Consider the following 27,424-nt stretch of genomic DNA (forward strand, 5'->3'; position numbering starts at 1 on the left):
TGATACATTCTCTTAAGAATAGTGTATGTTCACTGCTTTCAGTCTTCTCCAATAGAAAACTGAAGTTTGTGTTGCTTTGAAACTCCAGAGCAGATGGAGATGGATGTAGAAAATCTGTATTTTTAACTTGTGGGGACATAGAAGTTGTGTGGTCTTCTGCTGCCTCATTTGGTAAGTTTGCATCATTTTGAACACCAACAAGTCACAAAATAACACATTTGAATTTAAAGAAGGAAGCAGCTGTAATCAACAGCTCTTAAAACCAAACAAGCATGAGCCTCTCAGATAGTGTCCAAGAGGAGTTCCTCTGTGTCTGGATAAGCAAGATAACAACAAAAGCCACACACAATTACATCACATCATGTCCCCACATGTCCTTTGCTTAGTGGGTGATTCATTTGGTTGTCAATTACTTATCGATTACTTATTTTAGCCCTCTGTGAGTGTTGTATTCTTATATCATTAATTTGCCATTAGAGATTAATGCATGGGAATAACTTCACAAATTCAAGAAGTTTTGTGTATTAATAAAAATTATTTTTCAATACAAACAGAGCCGAACTCAGCCTCAATGTGCAATATTAGAAATGATCAATGAACACCTTTGCAGTCAGGTGGCATTGTTGGTCACATAAATTTAAAGTCTTAAAATATTTTTGTATATAATTAATGTACATTAATAATATTGCGGTGAATCATTACATTACAATGCATTACATTCTTCGAGGCTAATCAGTCATGCAGAGGAAGTAACTGCCAATTGAAGTTTATCCAACCGTTTTCTTTTTTCAATGTCGCTGTAAATGAAATTAGTCTTTGATTAATTGTTGCAGCTCTACTTAAGAAAGAAACATTCTTGTCAAGGTCTCAGTGTCACAAATTAAAGCTGCCGTATGCAACCCTTATATATAAATAAATGCATGATAATAATAATGAATATCTCTCTGAGGTTTTTGTTTTTAAGGTACATTTACATGCATGTGTCCATCTGACTCCGCCTCCATAGGTGGCGCTGTATCTCTCTATAAGGTAGTGCATATTGAATCATTTTCCTGTTGACGTTTATGACGCTGAAAAGCAAACAGCAAACGGCAAGATGGATCTTCTCGTCTCTTCGTCAGACCTAAAGTGGGACTTCTCCGTAGCTTTCACTCTCGCTGATGTCATTGTGTTGTTTGTTCTTTTCCGGCAACAGTACTGCAGTCACACATTAAGGGACACACAATCGTGAAGTGAAATGAAATTTATTCATGCTTTTGAACTTTTTTTAAACTGAAAAGTGGGGTGTGCAAAAGTATCTACCCCCCTGAGTCAATACTTTGTGGAACCGCCTTTTGCTGCCTCCAGTCCCAAGTCTTTTGCAGACTCCAACAAGTTTTCATCCAAGATTGCCCTGTATTTGGCTCCATCCATCTTCCCATCAACTCTAACCAGCTTCCCTGTCCCTGCTGAAGAGAAGCACCCCCAGAGCATGATGCTACCACCACCATGTTTGACAGTGGGGATGGTGTTTTCAGGGTGATGTGCAGTGTTTCTTTTACGCCAAACATTGCGTTTTTGCATTTTGGACAAAAAGTTAAATTTTGGTCTCATCTGACCAAAGCACCTTCTTCCACATGTTTGCTGTATCACCCATGTTTTTTTTTTTGTTTTTTTTTACGAATGGCTTTCTTCTAGCCACTCTTCCATAAATGCCAGATTTGTGCAGTGTATGACTAATAGTTGACCTGTGGACAGGTTCCCCCACCTGAGCTGTGGCGCTCTGCAGTTCATCCAAGGTCATCATGGTTACAGCTCTGATCAGTCCTCTCCTTGTTCGGCCATTAAGTTTAGGAGGACCGCCCTGTCTTGGTAGGTTTGCAGTGATGCCATACTCTTTCCATTTCTGGATAGTGTATTTAACAGTACTCCGAGAGATGTTCAAAGCTTTGGAAATCTTCTTATAGCCTAAACCAGCTTTATACTTCTCCACAACCTTATCCCGGACCTGTCTGGTGTGTTCCTCGGACTTCATGATGCTGTCTGCTCCCCAATATTCTCTAAACAGACCTCTGAGACCATCACAGAGCCGCTGTATTGGAACTGAGATTAGATTACACACAGGTGGACTCTGTTTAGTCATTAGGTCAACATGTGACCATTCAGAAATCATCAGGCAACTTCTGAAGGCAATTGGTTGCACAGAGAGGAAAGGGGGTAGATACTTTTGCACACCCCACTTTTCAGTTTTTTATTCATAAAAAAAGTTCAAAATCATGTATAAATTTCATTTCACTTCATGATTGTGTGTTCCTTAGTGTGTGTCTTTCACATGAAATATATTTATGTTTGTGGTCCCAGCATGGCAAAATGTCAAAAAGTTGAAGGGGTGCGGATATTTATGCAACCCACTGTATGTGCAGAAGTAATTGGACTATGAATCTATGATTCAGAAGTGTCTTGTCTAAACCTATAACCCAATACAACTGTTTTTGCTCATGGTCTCTCTTTTCTGTCTCTACCTCGCCTCCTTCTTTCTCTTTTCTCTCCCCCACCTCTCCTCTGTCCCCCATTTTTCCTTTCACCCCAATCGGTCGAGGCAGATGCTGCACGTTCTGTCAGAAATTTTCTTACATGTATATATACATGTATATATATATATACACATACATACATACATATATATGTATGTATGTATGTATATATGTATATATATATATATATATATATATGTATATACATATACATATATATGTAGTTTAATGTAACTAACAACTAATGAAGTTAATAACTGACAGACATTGTTTAATTGCAGCCCTAATATGAAGTTAATGACTCCAGCATACGGGATGATTCACTCATTATGTTGGACACAACTACAAGCACTGTGTCAACAGCATATTGTGGAGTCTTGTGTTTGCGAGGCTCAGTGTGTAACGCTCAAGCAGACATACAGACATACAGACAGATGGACAGATAGGTAGGTCGGTCATAGCAGCGTCACAGGCCGGGGCTGGGGCTCACTGAGGGGCTGGACTCAACAGACCACCGCCCGGACTCACAGAGAGAGAGAGAGAGAGAGAGGCGGGCCGAGGCATGGAGTTGCATGCACTGCACTGTCTCCTTTCACGGTAACGTTGGCAGAGCACGGATTGGACTGGACTGGTCGTGTTTATGCAAGGGAGCAAAACTGGAGTCCTGTGTGAAGACGTGAAGAAGAGGAAGAGGAGCGTGAGGAGGAGGAGGCCTTCTGCTGGTGAGCGAGCTTTTATCGTAGCTAGCGTCAGGAAAGTGGAGCTAGCAAGCTAACGTGCTATGATACAGCAGATAAACAGGTGTGGTTTACAGTGGGGGGAAACAAACAAACAGCAGCGTCGGTTTGGAGTCGGCCTTTGTGAATATTCTGATCTACCACAATGTAGCACGTTTGCTGTCCGCCTGTCATGTGTACAGGTATGGACAGAGACGTTAATGTTCGTTGGGTGACCAGAGGAAAAGTTAGCTAATGGTAGCTAATGTAAAAAAAAGCAGCCCTGGTCAGTCTTATTCTTCCTTCTTGTGTTTGTTTGATGGATATTTTATATCATAAACAGCAGCCTCGCGAATGCCCCGGGTGATTGTGACATACAATTAACTGCCGATCACTGACATCACTCCTGAGAAAGCAGCAGACAGGTTAGCATCTCTCTCTGGCTCAGGCCACCGCTGTTAGAATAAATACAAGAAATGCAGACACTGCTCCAGTTTCACCTGCCGTGCTAACCTGACTATAACCGATTTTAGTGTGGACCTTGCGAAATGCTTTGACCACCAACCTCAAATCAGTGCAGACTGTGAAGACTCATTTAACTCAAATGTCTACAGAGAACATGTTTCCTGCTGTCGATAATGAACATAGTCAGTTTACAGCAACATTCCGTATATTGGTGTGAGACACCATAGTGTCGAAATGGTCGTGCAGATGATAGACAAAATTGGACAGCACTTAAGGTTCTGTCACTCCATTCTGCACTTTATGTCTTCACTGCAATGTAATTATATATTTAAAATAAATACTGAATGGTTTCTGAGAATAAAAGTGAGTTAACTTGGATAAATAATATTTGGAGGATTAAATAATAATGGACTAATACTGATTGAAAATGGCACAAATTGAAAGCCAATTCATTGGGCTACTCCTACCCAAAACACAATACATGTCCCACAGTAATGGTAATATCTTGATACAGTTATTCTGCGATAGTTAGTACATTACACAAGACAATTATATAATCATAACATGATAGTACCTGTCTCTTTGCAGAATACAAAATGCCCCCTAAAAAAGTACAATGAAGGATTTGGAATGACATTCTTTTTAATGCTGTTTATGGGGCTACAGATTTTCTTTCTTCGTGGTCAGATTTGTCATACTACTGCTGTGTCAACTGCCAGACAGTTAATATAAGCTGCTTGGTCACTGCTCCTTTTCCCAGGCATGCTCAGAATAAATGACAGTATATACACATAGATACAATATTTTAAAGTGCAGCCAATGTGACAGAACCCAACCCTAAACATTTAAAAAGGAGCATTTTTCCCTCCTGTGGTCAGCTGTTCCGACTGTGCACGCTAAAGCTGCAACACAGGTAGAGAGAAAAAAGTTCAGATCACATCATGTTACGAAAGCCTTGTGTCCCCTTAATGTGAGAAAGTACACGTAATGGGGTGAAATGTACTTGTGGTACAGCAAGTTCGGAGGTCACGACTACTAGGGCTGGGTATTGATTAGAAAATGTTGGTACTACTACAATATTAACACCTGGACTTTGATACCGGTTCCTGAGCAGTGATACAAATTAAATCAAATTTAACAATTCATTTTACAATTAAAACGCCAACATTAAAAGCAAGTAAACAATAAAACAAGTGACTGCCCAGTGCCCAGTGGCACTTTTGGCACCCTGTAATTTTCCCCTTTTCTGCCAGTGTATTTAATTACCTCCTCTTAACATCAGGGTTGGCATAGGCTGATGTCAAGAGAAAAAGCAATAACTAGGCAGGTATTCCAGCCAATCCTATAAATAAGCAAATATTATCAAGCCAGCTTTATATTGATTCAGGGTTGATAAGTTATTGCTGATCATGCATATAAACCTTTAGCTAACTGTCTGCATGCAACTTCAAAAGTTTAGATATAGGACACTGGACTTTCTTTAATTTAGTTAAATGGTTTCACCTCTTAGCCAAGAAACTGTCTGGTGGAAACCTCCAGGCTGATTACCAGTTCAGAGAGACGTTGCGTAAAACTCTGCTACTACTACTACGCTATCATCCCACTAATAGCACCAAGGATATTTGTGGCTCCCACAATCTGATTGTTATCAGCTGTCCACCTGCAATTTTTTTGTGTTCTGTTCAGTGTTAAATCTTTCTTCATTTCAATTTCCTTTGGCTAGGCTTGCATAGGTGCTGATAATCTTGTACCTCTTGTGATATTGCCCTGTATTTTTGTGAAATATGTAACATTACAATCTCCCTTGTCAGCTGTATTGTCTTTGGGAATGTGAGCTATCACAGTAAAATAAACTGCTGTCGTTGGTGAGTCAACATTGTTGGTGAATCCTGTGGACCTCATTGACAAGTGTATCTCTCACTTTGTTGCTCAGGTAGATTTATTGTAAAGCCTTAACATAAACAAACAAAAGCACACATACACACTCAGCACAGGCTGTACCCTTTATGTTCAGTTGAACTTGGAGGCACAGCCATATATTGATTCTTGAAAGAAAAGGGTGTACTATGTACTCTCAAGCAAAAGTCAGCATGTGTGCAGTGTTGACAATATGGTGAATTCCAGTAAGTCCATGGAAGTATGTCTATACCTCAAATGGTAATGAAAATGTTTATTACATTTGTCAAACTGACTTTCAACAAAATTGTTTATTTCTCATTTTCAGTTTCATTCCAAAATGTTTTTGCCGTGGTACAGCCTAGTATAAGTTAGCACTTGATGAAGAACTCTGAGAATTTCTTCTACATGAAATAAATCAAAAAACATGTCTTAGCAAATGCAACCATCACCATTTCTTTTCTGTCTTTTTACGCTTCATGTGAGCCAGTTTGTAGGAAATGTATAGTTAGCGCAAACCTCATTACCTTGAATGCCATTTGACAGCAAACCTTGTTAACTTGACCACCATGTTAAAAGATGATGTAATGTTTGAAAACGTTTTGCTCTGCTTCTAATACACTGAACAGCAGACAAAACTGTTATATAGGTGATGCAAGAGCAATATAATCGTTGTTATCAGTACAAATGCCTTCAGCTTATAAGTAACTAAATAATTCAGCAGACAGAGGAAATGATGTACACCATCTGTTTAGTTGTGTTCATATCCTGGTAAAATGATATTATATATAAACTCTTTTTATGGCGCACATTAACATTGGTTTTACATCGGAGTAAACGTGTGTTGTATTTGATAAGGTTTGTAAAGAACAGGGACAAATTATTCATAAGGTTATATATCATCATCTGTCTTAAGTGATGTGGTTATGATGCCCTTGTTCTCGGCAGTATGACCAAAAAATGTTCATACTTTCAATGGTTTCATCCTGTGTGCAGCCATATTTTTTTTTTATGCATGAGCGTGAGTGAGTGCTCCAGCGAGTGTGGTCGTATTGAGCGAGTGGTCGATCGAGAGAGGGAGTGGCACACCTGATTGTGTGTGTGTGTGTGTGTGCGTTCTCATATTGAGTGAGTGGACAAGCGAGCGAGAGGTAGCAGTGCATTTGTGTGTCTTTTATTTTAACTGCATACATTCTTTGTACTGTCGGACGTGTTTTTTGCTCAGGCAGTCGAGTAATTGCACATTCCTGCAGTTACGACCATGGTTACTTCTTCAGCTAAGCATGTGTGGTGCAGCGCTGAAAGGGGTTTCACAGCTTTCAGTTTTCACTTTCAGTCTTGTGGTTAAAAAAAAAAAAAGAAATTCGAGGTTTCGCTATGAACCAGTATACCGCCCCACACTAAATATTGGTATTTACTTGCATAACATACTGAAATCGAAGTGCAGCTTAAAAACTGAATGTGAACAGAAATAAACATTTTGTATTTCTCAGTTGGACAGTTATTGAGATTAGGTTTCCATACCCAGTTTAAAATGTACTTTGAGGAAAGATTTGGTATGTACGTTTGATTCAACTCAAGTGTTTTATGAGAAAGTTTCAACAATAATTTATTTTGATTTATCATATTTGATCTTTTTTGCTGATTGATTTCAGGACTGATGGCTCCAGAGTGACATGCCATGGCTTTAATGATCCCCCCGGTGAAGCTCAAATGGCTGGAGCACCTGAACAGCTCATGGATATCCGAGGACAGCGAGTCGATAGCCACGCGGGAGGGAGTCTCGGTGCTCTACTCAAAACTGCTAGCCAACAAGGAGGTTGTGCTGCTGCCTCAGCAGGTGCTATGTCTGAAGGGCCCCCAGCTTCCTGACTTTGAGCGGGAATCCCTCTCCAGCGATGAGCAGGAACACTACCTGGACGCCCTGCTCAGCAGCCAATTGGCTCTGGCCAAGATGGTCTGCTCTGACTCGCCCTTTGCTGCTGCACTGCGCAAACGTGTGCTGGTGCTCCAACGCATCTTCTATGCACTTTCTAACAAGTACCATGACAAAGGAAAGGTCAAGCAGCAGCCACATTCTCCAGAGAACAACTCGGGCTCAGCTGATCTGCACTCCATCAGTGAGCGGCCACGCTCCAGCACTGATGCCCTCATTGAGATGGGTGTTCGCACGGGCCTCAGTCTTCTCTTTGCTCTCCTGCGCCAGAGCTGGATGATGCCTCCTCCACCCAGTCCTAGTGGAGTACCTGGGGGCAACATAAACTTGTGTAATGATGTCATTCACACAGCCATTGATGTGGTTAGCTCTCTGCCGCCACTCTCTTTGGCTAATGAGAGTAAGATCCCGCCAATGGGCCTGGATTGCCTGGCCCAGGTCACCACCTTCCTTAAGGGGGTGACCATGCCAAACTCTGGGGCAGATATTCTGGGGCGACGCCTTGCCTCAGAGCTTTTGTTAGGGCTGGCCTCTCAGAGAGGATCCCTGCGCTACTTGTTGGAGTGGATAGAGATGGCTTTGGCCGCTGCAGCCGTGGTCAGTACCATGGAACAGAACAAGGTGCTACAGAACCAGGAGGGCCTCATTGGCTACGATTGTTTCATGAACATCCTCATGCAAATGAGACGGTCTCTGGTAAGTCAACATCTGATGAATGGACAGCTTTTCTTAACGTGGAGCTTACAAATAGGCTTTAAATGCCATGCTTCATCAATTTGCTTGTTTTTAAAGAGCTGGATTGTGCATCAGAAAAGTGTAGATGGACAACTAAAGACTGGATAAAAAATAGAATTGCACTCTAAACCAGTTCAGTGCAGATCAATTACTTGAATCTTGAAGATCTTGGGGTCCTTTCAAATCTGGCACAAATGTTCATTTGGACTCAAGGATTTAAAATTACTGTTTTGTTTTGGGTGACCATGAGGAAACACACACACGTGTTCCGTGAGAGATAAACAGAAAAATATAGAAACATGCTCTATCTAGCTTGTAGATAAGGGGGTAATAGTGCCTTTGCCCATACACATCCCTTCCCAACGTGGAAGATTTACTGTAATACAGCTATAAACAAATAAACAATTAGATTGGTATGGGTAAAAGAATAATTACTACATGTGAAAAGACAGTTTCTGTTTTCTAGAATGTAATGTGGTATTGTCAAACTTAATAGTCCATGTGTTATTTAAGTTTATTTAACTTTTTGTCTCAGGGCTCCTCAGCTGATCGCAGCCAGTGGCGGGAACCCACACGGACTCCTGATGGCCTGTGCTCACTGTATGAGGCAGCACTCTGCCTATTTGAAGAAGTAAGATATGAAAACGGTTAATATAGATATGTGAGGGTGACCTCAAGTTTCTTTTGTATTAAAATTACTGGGTTAATTTTTAAAAAATTCCAGGTTTGTAGAATGGCGTCGGACTACTCTCGCACCTGTGTGAGTCCTGACAACATACAGACGGGCGAGGCACCAGTGGTGTCTGAGACCTGCGAGGTGTATGTGTGGGGCAGCAATAGCAGCCATCAGCTCGTGGAAGGAACACAGGAGAAGATCTTGCAGCCGAAGCTGGCTGCCAGCTTTGCTGATGCACAGACAGTAAGTCCATGCATGTGTCTCTTATTTTTTTATAGGATGTCCCCACAGCCGCGGGGTGTGTTTCACGCACGCAGCCTCTGCTGCAGCACAGCTGTGTTATCCGTTTTTACATTTTGAGAAGCATTCTTAACCTGAAATAACTCTCACTCCATGCATCCAGGTATGGTACGATAGATGCAGATTACTGCTGATATAGCGTTGAAACACCTTGATGCAAATCTTTTTTGTAGTAGGGAGTAGCAAGGAGACTTGCAAGAATATTACTGCAGCTTTTTGTAGTTAGCCTTTGAATGTTATGAAACATACTTTTAAATGATCTAAATACTCCGCCGTTCTCGACTACAATATTTTAGGGCATTTGTTGGAACCTCATACAATCACACCTGTCGTCAGCTCGTCCTCTCTTCTCCAAAAAGGTGTTGTTTTTAAGTAATTCAATACAAAAAAATGTCTCAGTTTTAATGAAGTGTCAATACTCTGCAGATTGAGGCAGGTCAGTACTGCACATTTGTGATCTCCTCTGATGGCTCCGTCCGGGCCTGTGGAAAGGGCAGCTATGGCCGCTTGGGCCTTGGGGACTCCAACAATCAATCAACCCTCAAGAAGCTGACCTTTGAACCCCACCGTGCCATCAAGAAGGTGTCGTCGTCCAAGGGCTCAGATGGCCACACACTGGCTTTCACGACGGAGGGTGAGGTGTTCAGCTGGGGTGACGGCGATTATGGCAAACTGGGTCACGGGAACAGCTCAACACAAAAATACCCCAAACTTATCCAGGGGCCACTGCAGGGGAAGGTAGGGTTCCATCCAGTGTCCAAGGCTGACACATGGCATATCATTTGCATGATTCACATTCTTATTTTTTCACTGGGTTTATCTTGTTGTGAACCTTTGTGTGTTTGTTTTTTGTTGTCAGGTGGTTGTCTGTGTGTCTGCTGGCTACAGACACAGTGCTGCAGTCAGTGAGGATGGAGAGCTCTACACATGGGGTGAAGGGGATTTTGGAAGATTGGGTAAGTTTCTGAATTGAGCAAAACTCTGTCTTTAATTATCTGAGATTTATTGCGATTATTATCGATCAACTGAAATGAACATTTTGATCTGGAGGATGTTGGATTAGCATCAGGGTGTTCAGGGATCTGCTCTAAGACCTCAACACTGGACACCACAGGGACCTTCAGAGGTCTTTTAGCATCATGAGATTAAATAAAAAGACTTAGGCATAAGTCCCACAGAGGCACATAAACAGCTTAATTTGCTTGAGTTGAAATATTTGAAATAAATTATGTAATTATATCAAATGGTGGACCAGTCTCCCTGTTAACTTTTGAAAATATGCGTGTCACTTGATTCAAGCTGTCAGTTACACCGCTGTTATTTGTTTTTGTTTTTTTTTAGCTGTTGGTCAGCTCTAGCATTAGTCCCAGATGAGCAGTTGTGGGTTCTTTTTACTCATGAAAATACAGATTATCCAGTGATCACAATCATGACATGTACATTTGTTTTGTATTTGGTGTGAATGCACCTTTCAAAACCTCTGACAAGAGTATAGGTCAGAGGTCTTTTTTGAAATCTTTTATAAGAGACTATATTTCAAGTCATATTTTGTCAGTATAGTCTGAATCCGATCTTGTGAGCCTGATCTCGTGTCTCTGCTCATGAGCAGACCTGAATGTCTCGCTACACCTTTAGTAAATGTTGGTGTTAATAATGACTGTGTAGCTTCTCATTTTTGTGTCCATATAAAAACAATGTAATGATCTTTATGTTAATACAGGTCATGGTGACAGCAACAGCCGAAACATTCCTACGCTAGTTAAAGACATCAGCAATGTTGGAGAGGTTTCATGTGGTAGCTCCCATACGATTGCACTGTCGAAGGATGGACGGACTGTTTGGTCGTTTGGAGGTGGAGACAACGGTAATGTAAACCCTAAATGTGAACATAGTTGGTCCTTTAATATCTATCCTATAACTAAAAGGTGAATTTGTGCCACTGAAAGTTCATAAAATTAAATCCATGTGTGTCTTTCCCACAGGAAAACTAGGTCATGGTGACACTAATCGGGTTTACAAGCCAAAAGTAGTGGAGGCTCTGCAGGGGATGTTTATCAGGAAAGTGTGTGCAGGAAGCCAGTCGTCTCTCGCCTTAACCTCTACTGGACAGGTAGGACATCTATGACGTTAGTGTTGGCAGTATGACCAAAAATGTTGTGTATGCTCTTCTTTGTTTGTGTGTGTCCCTCAAATATTATAAAGCTTTTATAAAGTTTGTGCGTTCCTACTGAATAACAAACTAATAGATTTTAATGTAATTGGAGGTGGGTCAAAATATTGAAACATCAATACATCTTCATCCTGACCCATGAGATCCGGTTATGAAGAAGCTGTCACCTGATGTCTACATTAATTCAGGACAAATACAGAATTCTAAACCGATTTCCCAACAATTTTTCTCACGAGCATCAAGACTTAATGTCAACTTTATAAGGGTAACATCAACCAAAGTAAACTGGCCGAAGTTAACAGGGGGATCATAGTGGACGGTGTTGTTTTTGTCTGTAGAAAGAAGAAAAACATTTTGCAGCCTGAAAAATAAATCCAACTTATTCATCTTTTTTAGGTGTATGCCTGGGGCTGTGGTGCCTGCCTAGGATGTGGTTCTTCTGAGGCCACAGCCCTCAGACCCAAACTAATCGAGGAGCTGGCTACCACCAGGGTGGTGGACATCTCTATAGGGGACAGTCACTGCCTGGCCCTCTCACATGGTATGTTCTTGCCCTCTGTCTCTCTTGTCTATGAAATCCCTCTCCGGTGATATTTAACATTCACAGCTGCTACCGTATCGACTGAAACACACTTGTGACAGGGCTACTGTAGCTCAGTGGTACAGCGAGTCGTCTTTCAACTTGAATGTCGTGGGTTTGATTCCCAGCTCATCAAGACCACTCCAAGGATATCTGTATTCCACTGCCACTGAAAATGGAGGGGGTTCTTTTTGACCTTTTGGATGATCTTGATAAAAAAAATTATGCTAAAGGTTATGAAGCACAAAGGCAGGTTAAAGAAGAAAACTGATTTTTTGTCTTGCTCACCCAATCTGGTATTCTCACCAGCATCAGTGGCTTTTTTGACACTATTGGTAATACCATGTTTGTCATAATTTAGGTCAGGGCAGTACAATATCTACCTTATTATTTAGGTAGTATGATCATCATAGTATATCATCCCTGCCATTTCTATAATGATCTGTCTTCTACTCAACCATGTAGACAATGAAGTATATGCATGGGGCAACAACTCAATGGGCCAGTGTGGTCAGGGGAACTCCACCGGGCCCATCACAAAGCCCAAGAAGGTCGTCGGCCTGGACGGAGTTGCCATTCAGCAGATCTCAGCTGGCACGTCTCATAGCCTGGCCTGGACAGCGCTTCCTAGGGATAGGTCAGTATCCTGCAAAACAATCACACAAGCCTCAGGACAGGAGACAATGACCAGAGCCTGGGTTTGTCTGAAAATGTTGACATGGTAGGGAGGTTGTAATGATCAAAGACTGCAGATGTCAGCATGTTCCTGACCTGATTGTGTAACGTTAGTGAGAGGTAAGTAAATCCATGATAAATGGGAGTTAGAGCTGTATGGATCACTCTGCCACTGTGCTGACTCTCACAGTACAGTTACACATACATTGTTCATTATTTATAATAATACAGATAAAACAGATGAACCAAGAGTTTTGAGTAAAGCAAATATTAAAAAAATAAAATTCGAAGTTGTAACACTCGCTCTGGGCTTTTTCACGTGCACCTTCTGAATCACCAGAACGTTCATCAACATTTCCTCATTGTGGCTCTTCAGGCAGGTGGTGGCGTGGCACAGACCGTACTGTGTAGACCTTGAAGAAAGCACCTTTTCCCACCTGCGTTCTTTCCTCGAGCGCTATTGTGATGGCATCAACAGTGAAGTTCCCCCTCTTCCCTTCCCCTCCTCCAGGTGAGAACACAGACAGTTGCAGAAGGAAGATCTACAAGAACTGGTTTTCTATCAGAAATGCGTACTGTGTAAACAGAAGTGGTATAGAACAGCTTAGCAATGATAGGGTTTTATGTATTGCAGGGAGCATCATAACTTTCTCAAGCTGTGCCTTCGACTCTTGTCCAATCACCTGGCTTTGGCTCTGGCCGGGGGTGTGGCCACCAGTATCTTAGGTCGGCAGGCAAGGCCACTGAGGAACCTGCTCTTCAGACTGATGGACTCTTCTGTGCCAGATGAGATTCAGGAAGTAAGGGATGAGTTCAAATTTTAAAACTAAAATGTGCACTGGGCACAGTGTGAAGGTACTGTCTGAACAAAATACAATGAAACGATAGAAGGTGTTTGAAAACCTTTACATGCAGTGGAATGATGACCTAAAAGAGCACATTTTATTTGGGTATGCTAATTTAAAACATGCAAAACTGTAAATGTGAAAATTTGAAAATGACTGGTGGTGAACATGTCAGGTTCTGTGTTAGTTGACTCCACACACAAAAACTGCAGAGTCATCCACCACATTTTTTTTTGCAAGCTTGTAATCAGTGTGGAATTGTTTTAATATTCTGGCCACGCTGTGTGTTTCATGTCACCAGGATAACTTTTCCCCTTGAGGACACATACTCACACGGTTGTTAATGTTTAGATTTAAGTCACATGACATGAAGTAGTGACTGTGTGTTTGTGTCCCCTCAGGCGGTGATTGAGACTCTGTCCGTGGGGGCGACCATGCTGCTGCCTCCTCTGAGAGAGAGGATGGAGCTGCTTCACTCCCTGCTGCCTCAGGGACCTGACAGATGGGAGAGTCTCTCTAAAGGACAGGTGCTGCCTCTTACCTGCCAACACATTCATAGTATACAGTATACTGCCAACCTTTTACATTAAATAGATGTTTATCACAACCTTATTTAACAAGGAAAATCTCATTAAAAGGGTCTTGACCAAGACCAGCAGCAGCAGGTTTTGAGCAGACAAATTATCTACAGTACAGTTTACGGAATCAGAAGACATGGCAGATAGCATTTTCATAGTGCAGTGTGTATCAGTCAAATCATCTTGATCTAGATTTGCCTTCCTTCGTGTTTTGCAGAAATATTTGAAGTTAATCCAGTAAGACATAGTTGTGTGATGTGTTTGTGATGTGACCTCAGTTGTGGACAATCATTTTGAAATGGCCTCCTGTCCCTGATGACTGAACTGTTGACTGACCTGCTATTGAACTCCGTATGAACCCATAGTACACTGCAGGGCAGTGTGTGATGAAAATTGTGTGTGTGTCTGTGCCACAGAGGATGCAGCTTGACATCATCCTGACCAGTCTACAGGACCACACCCACGTGGCCTCGCTCCTGGGTTACAGCTCTCCTGCTGACGGCCCTGAGGTTCTGTCCTCTGGTGTTGGGTTCACAGCTTCCCCAGATTCCACCTTCGGCACCACAGCGGGACATCCAGACACACACCTGGCTGAGATCCTCATGAAGACGCTACTCAGGAACCTGGGCTTTTATACTGTGAGTTGGCACCACTCTCTCATTCTGTGTGTGTGTGCGCGTGTGTGTGTGGGGGATGTGTTTGAGAATTTTCAGGGAAAGTGAGTCAGCATTCACATACAATCACACACTTGTCCTGGAATTTAAACCAGCGACACTTTAACAGTGGCCCCTGTAGAATAGTCACAGGTTGTGTTTATTCGTGGTTCTCACAGGAGTACATTCATGATTGTAACCAAATAAATCCTCAGGAAAATGTTTTTTTATTATCATCCTTAAATATATCCTTATATCCTTATTGAAAACACATCTCATTGTGGAGATCACGAGTATAAACATTGTCAGAAAAATATTTTTTGGTCATGAAACCGTTTCACACCCATGTTTAGGTCAATAGATTTACCTTGAAGATCTCTTTAAACCCATCCAGCTCAGGTTTGTGTGTTTGCATTGAACAGGACCAAGCGTTTGGTGAGCTGGAGAAGAACAGTGATAAACTGCAGCAGGGCATGTCCTCCTCTGACAGCAGTCAGCCAGCTCACCTTCACCAGCTTCTCTGCTCCCTGCAGAAGCAGCTGCTGGCATACTGCCACATTAACTCAGTCACTGAGGTACGTACACCCAGCTTCTTCATTCCCTTTTTCCTACATCAGCCATTCCCAGTTTTATGAACACTGCGGCCCAGTTCTGCCAGGCCAAAAAAATGTCACACAAATTATGCTTTGTGCTTATCATAGAAGCAGGTGGGGGCAGTGTTATGAGCTGAGGTTGCTTTAGGTCACCAACATTATGTGCTCAAAAAATGAGGCCAGCTGAGTATCTAAATATACTGAATATACTACGTTCTTTTTAGGCATTTTCCAAAATGACAATACCACGTGGTCATCGGGCTTAAACTGTGACAGAGTGGTTCAGAGAGCATTAGTCCTCATTTTCACACATGAATTGGCCTCCACAGAGTCCTGACTTTGACCCAACTGAGAATCATTGGGATAAGCTGAAGAAGACTTTACACAGTTGTCCAACACCATCTTAAGTACATGATCTGATGCTACAGGAAATGTGTAATGTAATATGTAATGTAATCAAAGCTTAATGCAGTCCAAAAAAAGTGTGTGACTTTTTCTTGGTCGTGTGTAGTGCAGTGTAGGTGAAGCTGCTCAAAAGATGACTCCTTTCCTATCACGAGTAGTTGCAAAGTAACCTGCCCACAAACTATTTGTTTTTCAGCAAATGGTAAGCTGACGTTATGTTAGTGTGTTTATGAGGCTTTTCAAAATAGTTGGCCTTTTTCTGTTTCATACACATCACAATAATATCAATTACCACAGTAATTTTGGTCAAGATAATTGTGACGTGACATTTTTGGAACTGAACAGTATTTCCTTTCAAAAAAAGAATCAATAGTGTGTATAAATGTCAACCAAAAAAACTAATATATAGAAATGGTTTGATTACTTTGGCACAACCTCACGATCTGTGTGTTTTTCTGCAGAGCTCGAGCAGCGTGGCTTTACTCCACAAACATCTGCAGCTGCTGCTGCCTCATGCCACAGATATCTTCTCCCGCTCTGCAACCCTGATAAAGGAAAGCTCCTGGAACGGCAGTATACGAGAAAAACTTCAAGGTGTAAATTACTTTTATCTATGAAGTCTTCCTTTTCTTGTGAAGTGTTTCAAAGTAACACTATGTCAGTGACAGTTCGGTCATTATGTCTCGATTTTACTGCTTTTACGAGGTACTGACATATTATGAGCTGTGTGCATGCCCACTGCTGACCCCTGCATGCCAGAAACAACCTGAGACATACTGTAGAGGCTTGCTGTCCCTTAACAAAAGTGTCACTTGATATAATCTTTGGAAACCACTCCACTCACTCCCCACACCAAAGTCCATAGACGAAATCAGTGAATTAACATCACGGCACATAATCCTTGTTGATCCCTAATCTTTTTCTGCCCTCCTCAGAAAATTCAAATATGTTATTTTCTGGCATAGACCTAATATTTACTTCAGTAACACAGACTTACTAAACCATGCAGCAGTAGACCAGCAACTCGTTATTATGTTGTTATTGTTATTACTCATTTATTTTACTGTCCAGCCCCTTAATAGAGTTAAGTTATTTCTCTCTGTTTGCATTATGGTTAAAGGCAGGAATACCAATCTTTCCCTTTTTTGTTTCCTTTTCTCAAGCAAAATCGGAATATAATCTTCTTCTTCCTTCTGATCTTTGAATGTTGTTAAACATAATCTTCATTTATCTGTACCGTCTCCAGATGTGATCTTCGTCTCTGCAGCAGGCAGCATGCTTTGTCAGATCATCAACTCTTTGCTGCTGCTTCCTGTGTCAGTGGCGAGACCACTGTTGAACCACCTGTTGGACCTGCTCCCTCCCCTGGACCGACTTAACAGACTCCTGCCTGCTGCTTCTCCTCTGGAGGACCAGGAGCTGCAGTGGCCTCTTCATGGTGAGCTTTAAAAATAAATGATTTTTCTGGAAATCCTTAATTTCCATGCAGTGGGATTTATGTGATTAAATCCCTCTTTAACTTTCCAGGGACGTCCGACTTTGCTGAGCCAGCCTCAGGTATGTCCCTGCCTCAGCCAGCATTGTCCTGGGTATGGCTGGTGGACCTGGAGAGGACGGTTGCTCTTCTGGTTGGCCGATGCCTTGGTGGGATGCTGCAGGGAGCCACCACCTCACTGGAAGAACAGGACACGGCTTACTGGCTCAGAACACCGCTCTTCAGCAACGGCTTGGAGATGGAAATCCCTCTGCTTGGTAGGGAGAGAGTAAATGTCCAACACTGTGACAGAGTATTTGTCTTTTTTGAAATGTCCATGACTGTAAATGACTAACAGCAGAAGCAGCAGTTTGTTTTGCATTGAAGTGAATGGTGCCTTTAAATGGGGTCAGGCTTACCGTGTTTCTGAAAGGTCCAAGTTTATGGGTTGTAATGTTCTTGCTTTTCAAAAATAGCATAACCCCCAGAAATTAATTTTTGGTGGATGGTAAGTTAAGATAGTAGTCATGCCATCATCCATATGTTTTTGGCTTCGCTGTCACCAAGCAATGATGTTCTCATGACTTTACCGTTTGAATGCGAAGCATATCTTGTTCAAAATGTCCATGTTGTAAAAAGAGTGTACGAGTTCTATTTAAAGGCATTATTATTTCCAGTTTTCTAAACTGCGGTTTGTTGATTTGTGTCCTTCAGACTTTTTATTTCCTTTGTGATGACTCTTTATTATGGACTTGAGTCTTTTGACTTGTTGAAGTGATGACTCTGTTGACTTGTGTCCCTCAGACTCGTCCATCAGCTCCCTGTTAGAGGCAGCTCTGTGTGGAAATGAGGAGCAGAAGCCGTTCGACTGCACGTTGTGTCCTGACCTGAGCGTCCTGGTGGACCTGGCTCTGGGTTCATCTAAAGAACCTGCCAACAGCCTGTGGATCAACATGCAGGACTACGCCATGAGCAAAGGTGTGTCCATGCTCCATGTGTATTATAAATCTTGCTGTCTCTGCATCTGAATGGGTAATGATAAATGTGCCTTCTGTTGCAGACTGGGACAATGCGTCTCTCAGTAACGAGTCCCTGTTGGACACTGTATCCAGGTTTGCATTGGCAGCCTTATTGAAGCACACTGGGCTGCTGGGCCAGGCCTGTGGGGATGGCAGGTACTGTACTCTGATCTGATGTATGGGATGAAAGGGAGGAACGCTCCAATCAGTTTTTATGCCATCAATGTTTATTGCTGATTTTCACATGAGCAGCATCTGCCCATCCCAATCTTATTTTTTATGTTTTTATAGCAACTTATTTTCTGCAGCTGAGTGGCAGTGTAACCCTGGCTAGCCAATTCTCAAATTGTGACTCTTAATGTTTGAATTCCTTGACTTTTTTGATGATTACCTCTGCCTGACCACTGACAGAGGCACATCAGGTTGCTTTGCAGTGTAGGTAGTTGTTACATTACGGGAATAGAAACCTTTCCACTGAAGGGACATGTTCATGCAATTACCTTCTGTTCTTCTCTCTCTTTCTGAACTGCCCTGTGATTGGTCACAGCAAGTCTCCCGTCATGTGCCCAATTTCTCTGAGGCTAGAAACAGAGACTGATGCAGAGGAGATACCAAAAGCCTGCCTGCTGTAGCTTTAACTTCCTTTTCAAATGTGTTGTGTGGCAACCCCCATGAGATACTGTATTTTGTCCTCTGTGTCATAGAGAAAAAAACAGTTTCAAACCAGTGATTTGTTTTCTTAGTGTTGTGATTAGTAAACTTGTACAGTTCCAGCAGTTGTTGCTCAGCCACTTGCACAAAAATGAGCTGAAGGAGGTGTAAAGGTATGAATGCCTCTCTGCCCATCACCTGAAGATCAGTGAATACCGTCAGTCAAATCAGTGGCCAGTCAATTAGAGCATGTTTTAACACTGCCCTAAAACATCACATTTTACATGTATATTTTCATTTTACCGTCAGATACCAACCATCTAAGCCTCTGGCTGAGATTTATCGCTGTGTTTACAAAGTACGAAACCGCCTGCTGGCTTGTAAGAACATAGATTTCATCCAGACACGGTCTTCTTCACGCGAGAGGAGGGTGAGTGCTTGCACACTGCTTTGACTATGAAAAGGAAATAATTCCCCAGACTCATAGATCGTTTGCTTTCAGATCTCTGACAATCAGGACTCTCTGGACATGGACCCTCAAGAACACTCGTTCACGCGCACTATTGATGAGGAGGCGGAGCTGGAAGAGAGGGCGGACCGCGAGAGAGAAGAGGGTCACCAGGAACAAGATGATGAAGAGGAGGACCATGAACATGAAGTGATGACAGCTGGAAGTATGTACAAATGCCTGGAGTCTGTGTTTGTGTGTGAGATGAGCAGAAACAGATTTTTTTTTTTTATCATCCAACCTGATTGACCTGAACACATGGACAGTGCTGAAGAACAGTTTTAATTGCACTTAATGTGGCTCAAAATCCACATTCATAGGTGTATGATGATGACACGTGTGGTCACATTCTTTGATTGCAGTCCCTCCTCAGGAACTCATTAGAGACCACGTCCTTTGCTTTTACACCTTTTACAAATTTTTACACCTCTTAGCACCTATATATGTTAATTTATCTTTATATTGACACTAAACAATAAATGATTACTTTTTTTGTAATGGTTAAAATCCTATATCATGTTAAAGCTGCATAGAGCGTTGATTTATTCAGTTCCTCTCATCAAACACGTTTGATGTCAAGAACAGACTGTTTTGTCATACAGCATAGGGAGGTGAGATCAGATCACAGGATCAGGATGTGTATCAGTGCCAAGTGTCATCAGTCATAGCTGTCCACTTGTGATTGGTTTCCCCAGGACAGATGTTAATACTAGGTCTGAAAGAGGCTTCTGTCATGTGGCTGCTGCTTGTCCTCTAACCCAGCAATTTGTGTGTTTTGTGTGTTTTATGTGCACATTGCACAACACAGAAATCTTTCAATGTTTCCTCTCAGCGCGGGAAGTCGCTCGCAGTCGGGACCGAGAACGGACCAGCAGCAGCGCAGGCCTGGGCTCTGGCTCCGGCCCGAGGAGTGGAGGCAGAGAGGAGGACGTCATTCTGTCTCAGGAGGGCAGGTTGGGCAGCGCGGGTCTCCCAGAGGGCCAGGACCTGTACACGGCAACCTGTAACTCAGTGATCCACCGCTGTGCCCTGCTGCTGCTGGGCTTGAGCCCCATGTTTGGAGAGATTAGCAAACAGCACCAGGAGGAGGGTCAGACCCAGTCCACTACAGGGACACATGAGTCTCTGAGCTTCATGACCAGGTCAGAACACCAGTTCCTCTGGGTGGCAGGGGTTAAATAAATTGGCCTGCGCTTACTCAAGCTTTAAAACAATTAGTGAAAAGCAGCATGACAACACACACCTCGTTAACCGTTTAGTAGATGCAGAAAGTTGTTTTAAAGTGTTCCGCTTCCTTGTTTTATTTTCCCTGGAATTATCAGTAAATTGATGCATTTCTTTTTTTCCTGTTGGCATGGCTGACACACACACACATGTGCAGCCTACCATTCTGACACTCAGTTTTGCATTATGCACCCTTAAAGTGGTTGCAATGTCACTGACACAGATGTGTAATCAGCTCCTGTGATGTGTTTATGTTGTAGGAGTGAGAGTCTGAGCGCAGAGAGCCACTCAGTGCAGGGAAGCCCGAGTTACAGACTGATCAAGTCCAGGAGCGAGTCTGATTTGTCCCAGCCCGAGTCGGATGAAGAGGGTTACACTCTGGTACAGCAGACATTCTCATATATACTCACTACATTATCTGCGTTTAATGTACGAATATCAGGTTTGGTCTGAGACTCTCTTTTTTCTTTGTTTTAGAGTGGAAGGAGAAACGTTGACCTGGACTTGGCGTTTTCTCACAAAAAAAGAGGTAAAGATGATCAAATGTATGTGATGTTGAGTGAGGATGTTCAGGTTTGTCTTTCATATGATGCTCTTGTCTCTCTGTCCTATGATTTTTTTTTTTGTCTGTGTGGATAGTTTATTTGCTTCTTTTGGGGCAGTTGAGCCCCAAACACAAGAGGAGCTCCAAGCAAGTAACCAATGGCATGTTTCTTCCCGTTGATAGCTCATCTCTCCATGACTGGGTTGCCCCTTTTCCTTTTCATCTTTCATGATGAGCTCAGTCAATTCACAGTCTCCTCTCTGTGTGTAATGAGCTGTTACATAAACAGTGTGTGTTGCACAGTAAACAGTTCATTCTGTTTCTTGGAATGTTTGTGACTTTGCTCAGTGAATTCTTACTTTGTCTGGAAAATGTGATCAGTCACACTGAGAGGGGCTGTCACAGTCACGACATAGCTTAGAGTTAATTGTTATACTATTAGAAAATTCAATTTTTCTTCTGCCATTTACGATACGAGAGCTCCAGGAAATTCAGATCAGTTGCATGTGTTGTAAATTATCATGTGACCCCAATTGTGACAGTCAAATCAGCTAAGGCCTCATCCACACGAAAACAGAACTTTCCCTTTTAAGATGTTTTTCTTTTTCATTCTTGAAAAGTTTTCTGTAAACATGGCATTGTTTCAAGAAATATCTTCATGCTCACGAAACCCCCTAAAGGACTTTAATAGCTGTATGTCATGTATGTATGTGGCACTTTAATGCTGCCACAGAAATACATCCAAAACAGAGCAGAAGTGGAACATGCACATAAAGCTTAAGAGGGGGGACCATGACACCATTGTCTTCCCAAAGTTGCGTCCTGGTTGTATACATGAAAACACAAGGTTGGGTCACTCTGGGACCATAAATAGTGTTTAGGGCTCTCAGAAAATGTGTTCTGCGTGTTTAAAAAGCCGATACGTTTCAAACGTTTGTGGTTTTTCTTAATCCTGTTCTTATGTGTTCAAGCCCTGATTCCAATCATAAGTGAGACACAGAGAGAGAGACAAGGGGACAAAGATTAGATGGAGTAAATTAACTTACCTCAACATTATTTCTGTAAGAGTAACGTAATGTTATTGATTTGTTAAAAAAAACCATCAGTTCTGATGCTTTGAGTTAAGTGCTTTCAGAAAGAAAAGCCCTTATCACCATCCATGTCTCAGCTGCAGCATTTCCCTCAATGGGCACTGAAAGCTCTGTTCCCATTATAGATACTTAGACTGGCTGTGCCTGCATGAGGAATCAGCATTATTCCATTTGATTAACTTTTCTGGAGTAATAATGCATTGGTCTTGACAGCTCTTACTGTTAGTGCTCATAAGCTCCATTGTCCATCCATCAGAGGAGTTTTTCCAGAGTGCTGTTGTGTCTGAAAGCTCTTCCTCCTTTCCATTAGGTTTACTTCACAGCTCCCCAGACTCTGTGGCTGAGTCTTGGTTCAGAGCCAAACTGAGCCGCCAGCGCAGCTACGGCTCGGCACACTCATACGAAGAGTCAGACTTGGACCTGAGCCGCTCGCTGGGCATCCACGCTCTCATTGACAACATGGTCAGTTTCATCAGTGGTGATGTGGGCCTTGTGCCTGCCTTCAAGGAGCCAGAGGAGGGTATGTCAACTAGCCCTCAGGCGATTATCCTGGCTATGGAACAACAGCAGAGCAGAGCAGAGGTGAGAGAAACAATTTGCTGTGTTTTGATCTTGACTCGATGTGATTTTACCAGGAAATCACAAGCAATCAGTTTATTCTGATCACAAATTATGTATACCGTATTTTTATACTGTATTTAATGTACTCTGTAATGATTCCCGATTTTTCATCCTACAAAACCTTCCAGGACGCTATTGACAATTATTGTATTTGATGTTCTGGAATAACCTTTTGTCAACAGAAAATTTTGCATTTTCACAACAGATATTTTTTGACATGAAGTAGTGGTAAAAACACAGCTTTTACCAATAACATGGACAAAGTTTTCAATCTAGGTTGAAGAGAGCCAGGGCTGTGCTAATGTTCAGGTGTAAGAGTAGTTCATTAGCACTTGACACTTTAAGACATGGAAGCAGTTTTTTCTTTTTGCTTTTATTGTGACATATTTGCTTGACCAGTGGATGCAAGGTTCATACTGAAAAGTCCTGGCCTTAGTTAGCAGTTTTCAAACTCCAAAGACTGATCAGATTAGATGCATAGATGTTTTTATGCACTACATCCACATTCAGTGATGTGTAGTCTTGTTTGAGTATTGTCTTTTTCTCTTCAGTTGCGACTTGAGGCGCTCCACCAGATTGTGGTGCTGATCTCTGGTATGGAGGAGAAGGGCAGTCAGCCCGGCTTTCAGTCCTCCTCCCTACTCACCTCTGTCAGGCTGCAGTTCCTGGCTGGGTGTTTTGGCCTCGGTACCGTTGGCACTGGAGGCTTAAAGAGAGAGAGTGTGCAGCTGCATCACTACCAGGTGACATATGGCTCCTAATGAGCTGATATTCAACACATATACTGTAGTTTGCATTAAGGCTACACGTAATAGGTGGTATTTAATGTTACTGACAAACAGTTACTGTATGTTTACCACATATTCTACCTGTGTTTACACATTAATGCATAATATTTTTTGCAGGATGGTGTAAAAGCAGCTAAGAGGAGCCTCCAGCTTGAAATCCAGACAGCTGTTCATAAGATCTATCAGCAGCTGTCTGTCACACTTGAGAGAGCACTGCAGGCCAATAAGCACCATGTAGGTAAGAAACAGACCTTCTTATAGACGTGTTCTGAAACTGCCCCGGATGACTGAACTTTGGATAATGACTGACACTGATCTGGAACCAGTGCTTTTTAAAAAAAAAAAATGCAAATCAATTTCAACAGCTGTATACCACTAACCCTGTATGAAGTGGTGATTGGTATCATAGCAACACTCTACCTGATTCTCTTTTTTTCCATCATAGAAGCACAGCAGCGCCTCCTACTGGTGACTGTATTTGCACTGAGCGTTCGATATCAGCCTGTGGACGTTTCCTTGGCCATCTCAAGCGGGCTGCTCAATGTGCTGTCTCAGCTCTGTGGCACAGAGACCATGTTGGGGCAGCCACTACAACTGCTCCAGAAACCTGGTGTGTCCCAGCTCAGCACAGCACTGAAGATGGCGTCCACTCGCCTGCTGCAGATACTTGCCATCAGCACGGGGTGAGACATTCTACACATTTAAAGCTCTTTGTAAACAAAAACAGATGTCCTCAACAGCTGTGTGTGTTTTTTCCTGGGTTTTCCAGAACGTACGCAGACAAGTTGAGTCCAAAGGTGGTGCAGTCGCTTCTGGACCTTCTGTGTAGTCAGCTGAAGAACCTTCTGTCTCAGGCAGGAGTCGGTGTTCTGTCTTCAGGGAAAGACCAAGAGGACAACAAGAATGAGGATGGTGCTGACACAGAGAAGAAAGACCTGAGAGGTTGATGATATTCTAGTCTATGATGTTATTAATCAGCACAAACACTTTTTCCATCATAAGAAAACACCAACGCTAGGGATAAGATGACACATATATACATTCCACTGCTGGGCAGTGATTCTAGTTTCTTATTTCTTTTTGTTAGCTCTGCTTCGTAAGCAGCATACTGCAGAGCTACACCTGGGAGACTTCCTTGTCTTTCTCCGGAGGGTCGTGTCCTCCAAGGCCATCCAGTCCAAGATGGCGTCCCCCAAATGGACCGAAGTTCTTCTCAACATTGCTGCCCAGAAATGCTGCTCAGGTACAACCAGCTCATGGAGCAACACAACAATAGTGTGTTTACTGTTATGTTCGGAAACACAGCTGAGATGTGACCTTATTTTGACTCCAGGGGTCCCTCTGGTGGGAAACCTGAGAACTCGGCTCCTGGCTCTTCACGTCCTGGAGGCTGTGCTGCCTGCGTGTGAGGCTAATATGGAGGATGACCAGATGACACAGGTACAACTTTTGAGCTGCTCTCAGACCTGCATTGAAGTCCACACTGAAATTGTCTGGAGGGACTGTATGTGAGACACAAATATCTGTTTAAGTCGCTCTAGCATGAGGTTAGTTTTAGTACAGTGACATTTTCGAACTATTATATTATTCAAGAGGTAAATCTTAGCAAGTCACCACCAAGCTTTCTTTTTATGTCTATCAAATACTGAGATCTTGAGCATTTGGGATGGAATAATGTGATTGGAAGCTGGTTTCATATATTAGCAAAAATAATAAGTAAGTGCTTTAATATCCTTATATTGTTATTTGATTAAATCATCAGACTGTTTGCTCATATAATATGCTGTCTTTCAGGTGGTGGAGCATCTGTTCTCTCTGCTGTCTGACTGCATGTGGGAAGCTCCCATTGCTCAAGCGAAGCACCTAATCCAGATTAAAGAAAAAGTCCAAGAACTGAAACTACAGGTGTGTGCCCGTTCTCCACTGTGTCTACCATACCATCCTCTGTTTGAATGACTGACCGCTTCTGTCATCTTAAGGGGGAGGCCGAGGAGGAGGATGAGAATCTTCCCATCCAGGAAGTGTCCTTTGACCCAGAGAAGGCTCAGTGTTGTGTGGTTGAGAATGGCCAGGGCCTGACACATGGCAGCGGGGGAAAAGGCTACGGCTTGGCCTCCACGGGGATCTCCTCTGGATGTTATCAGTGGAAGGTAAAAAAAAAAACTGTGGCGTTATAGGTGAATAGGTGGAACAAAATGTTGTAGTCCACAGTTGTGTGTTTGTTATAGCATTTTGTTTTCAACACTGCCAGATTTATACACAGCAGAGACGAGTTCATTTGTCTCTTTTGCAGTTTTATATTGTGAAAGAAAACCGAGGCAATGAGGGCACGTGCGTTGGTGTCTCTCGATGGCCCGTACACGACTTTAACCATCGCACAACTTCGGATATGTGGCTGTACCGGGCGTACAGTGGAAACCTCTATCACAATGGTGAACAAACGCTGACACTGAGCAGCTTCACTCAGGGAGACTTCATCACCTGCGTTCTGGACATGGAGGCCCGAACCATCTCCTTTGGCAAGAACGGAGAGGTGAGACATGGAAGGGGTGACTTGGGGGGGGGGGGGGCAAATTGCATACCCCATCAAATAGCATCGGAAAAGGCACAAACAGCATCTTGTCATCTTGATATTTTCACAACAAAGAGAATATATGAATTGAAACAGCGCAGAAAAAAAACATTATCACCTCAGGCCTCTGTGTTCCGTTTCTAACTACTACTGTCTTGTTGTACAGGAGCCAAAGTTGGCGTTTGAGGATATTGATGCCACAGAGCTTTATCCCTGTGTGATGTTCTACAGCAGTAACCCTGGAGAGAAGGTACAAGATGTGATGTCACTGTAGTGTGAGGGCCCTGTTGATGCTGCTTGCAGTTGAAATATATGTCTATGTTTGTAGTATTTTAACCAAGCTCCTCCTTTTGTTGGGTTTATTGTTGTCTTTTCGTTAATTTACTGTACATATCCTCTATAATATTTATGTGACTACAGTATATGCATGTACATGTTGTATTTTAATGGCTCTAGGTTAAGATCTGTGACATGCAAATGAGGGGAACGCCTCGAGACCTCCTACCTGGCGACCCGGTCTGCAGCCCCATGGCCACAGTTTTGGCTGAGGCCACGACTCAGCTGATTCGCATCCTACATCGCACCGACCACTGGACCCATCGCATCAACAAAACAATGATTGATCGACTTCACAAAATCAAACCTTGCTTCAGAGAGTTAGCTGGTGCATCTGGAAGCGGCGGGGGACAACGGCTGAAAAAGAGCCGCTCAGTGCAGAGCCGCGAGGAGCACGAAGCCCAGAGAGAAAGCCAAGAAATGCCCATGAGAACGGAAGAGGAGAGAGGACGCCACGGACGGCAGCACGGCTTGGGGGAGTTGTCGGAACTCCATCTTAGAACGCTGTGCACAGAGGTGTGGCCAGTCTTGGCAGTGATTGGGGGTGCAGACACAGGCTTGCGTGTTGGTGGCCGATGTGTACACAAACAGACTGGGCGCCACGCTACTCTGCTTGGTGTGGTGAAGGAAGGCAGCACTTCAGCTAAGGTGCAGTGGGACGAAGCTGAAATCACCATCAGGTTTGTTTGTGGAAATGTTCAATTTTTTGGCCTATTTTGTGTTGTGGGTTTTTTAGTTTAGCCATGTCAACCTTTTGATTGTCACAACCGTCACTGATGTTGGTGAAAATAGGCTGCATGACCTCCAGGTTTTTGAACAGTGTAGGAAAGCCTTAAAGTGATAGTTCAGAGGGCTAGTTA

At 42.8% G+C, this 27,424-nt stretch overlaps 1 protein-coding gene across 5 annotated transcripts in view; it reads left to right on the forward strand.

Annotated features, from left to right (window-relative positions):
• Positions 1-3,033: 3,033 nt before the first annotated feature.
• The window catches only part of herc1 (HECT and RLD domain containing E3 ubiquitin protein ligase family member 1), a 48,299-nt gene continuing 23,908 nt past the window's right edge, over positions 3,034-27,424 (forward strand). For 3 of the 5 annotated variants that reach the window (XM_058629670.1, XM_058629671.1, XM_058629672.1), the window contains exons 1-38: positions 3,034-3,235; positions 7,246-8,222; positions 8,797-8,892; positions 8,986-9,180; positions 9,664-9,975; positions 10,097-10,193; positions 10,958-11,101; positions 11,220-11,347; positions 11,804-11,948; positions 12,453-12,624; positions 13,039-13,173; positions 13,297-13,462; positions 13,909-14,034; positions 14,502-14,723; positions 15,161-15,313; positions 16,198-16,330; positions 16,983-17,174; positions 17,264-17,488; positions 18,015-18,188; positions 18,271-18,385; positions 19,190-19,310; positions 19,383-19,554; positions 20,197-20,530; positions 20,873-20,993; positions 21,090-21,141; positions 21,252-21,317; positions 22,558-22,829; positions 23,420-23,611; positions 23,774-23,894; positions 24,102-24,339; positions 24,426-24,598; positions 24,744-24,899; positions 24,990-25,096; positions 25,451-25,561; positions 25,636-25,806; positions 25,950-26,189; positions 26,395-26,478; positions 26,685-27,244. In XM_058629670.1, the coding sequence (XP_058485653.1) occupies positions 7,272-8,222; positions 8,797-8,892; positions 8,986-9,180; positions 9,664-9,975; positions 10,097-10,193; positions 10,958-11,101; positions 11,220-11,347; positions 11,804-11,948; positions 12,453-12,624; positions 13,039-13,173; positions 13,297-13,462; positions 13,909-14,034; positions 14,502-14,723; positions 15,161-15,313; positions 16,198-16,330; positions 16,983-17,174; positions 17,264-17,488; positions 18,015-18,188; positions 18,271-18,385; positions 19,190-19,310; positions 19,383-19,554; positions 20,197-20,530; positions 20,873-20,993; positions 21,090-21,141; positions 21,252-21,317; positions 22,558-22,829; positions 23,420-23,611; positions 23,774-23,894; positions 24,102-24,339; positions 24,426-24,598; positions 24,744-24,899; positions 24,990-25,096; positions 25,451-25,561; positions 25,636-25,806; positions 25,950-26,189; positions 26,395-26,478; positions 26,685-27,244 (7,172 nt within the window). In that variant the 5' untranslated portion in view covers positions 3,034-3,235; positions 7,246-7,271. The remainder of the gene's footprint in view (positions 3,236-7,245; positions 8,223-8,796; positions 8,893-8,985; positions 9,181-9,663; positions 9,976-10,096; positions 10,194-10,957; positions 11,102-11,219; positions 11,348-11,803; positions 11,949-12,452; positions 12,625-13,038; positions 13,174-13,296; positions 13,463-13,908; positions 14,035-14,501; positions 14,724-15,160; positions 15,314-16,197; positions 16,331-16,982; positions 17,175-17,263; positions 17,489-18,014; positions 18,189-18,270; positions 18,386-19,189; positions 19,311-19,382; positions 19,555-20,196; positions 20,531-20,872; positions 20,994-21,089; positions 21,142-21,251; positions 21,318-22,557; positions 22,830-23,419; positions 23,612-23,773; positions 23,895-24,101; positions 24,340-24,425; positions 24,599-24,743; positions 24,900-24,989; positions 25,097-25,450; positions 25,562-25,635; positions 25,807-25,949; positions 26,190-26,394; positions 26,479-26,684; positions 27,245-27,424) is intronic. The other 2 variants (XM_058629673.1, XM_058629674.1) reach the window with 2 other exon arrangements.

The sequence above is a fragment of the Solea solea genome, chromosome 5 (genome assembly GCF_958295425.1).
Source record: "Solea solea chromosome 5, fSolSol10.1, whole genome shotgun sequence".
NCBI lineage: Eukaryota > Metazoa > Chordata > Actinopteri > Pleuronectiformes > Soleidae > Solea > Solea solea.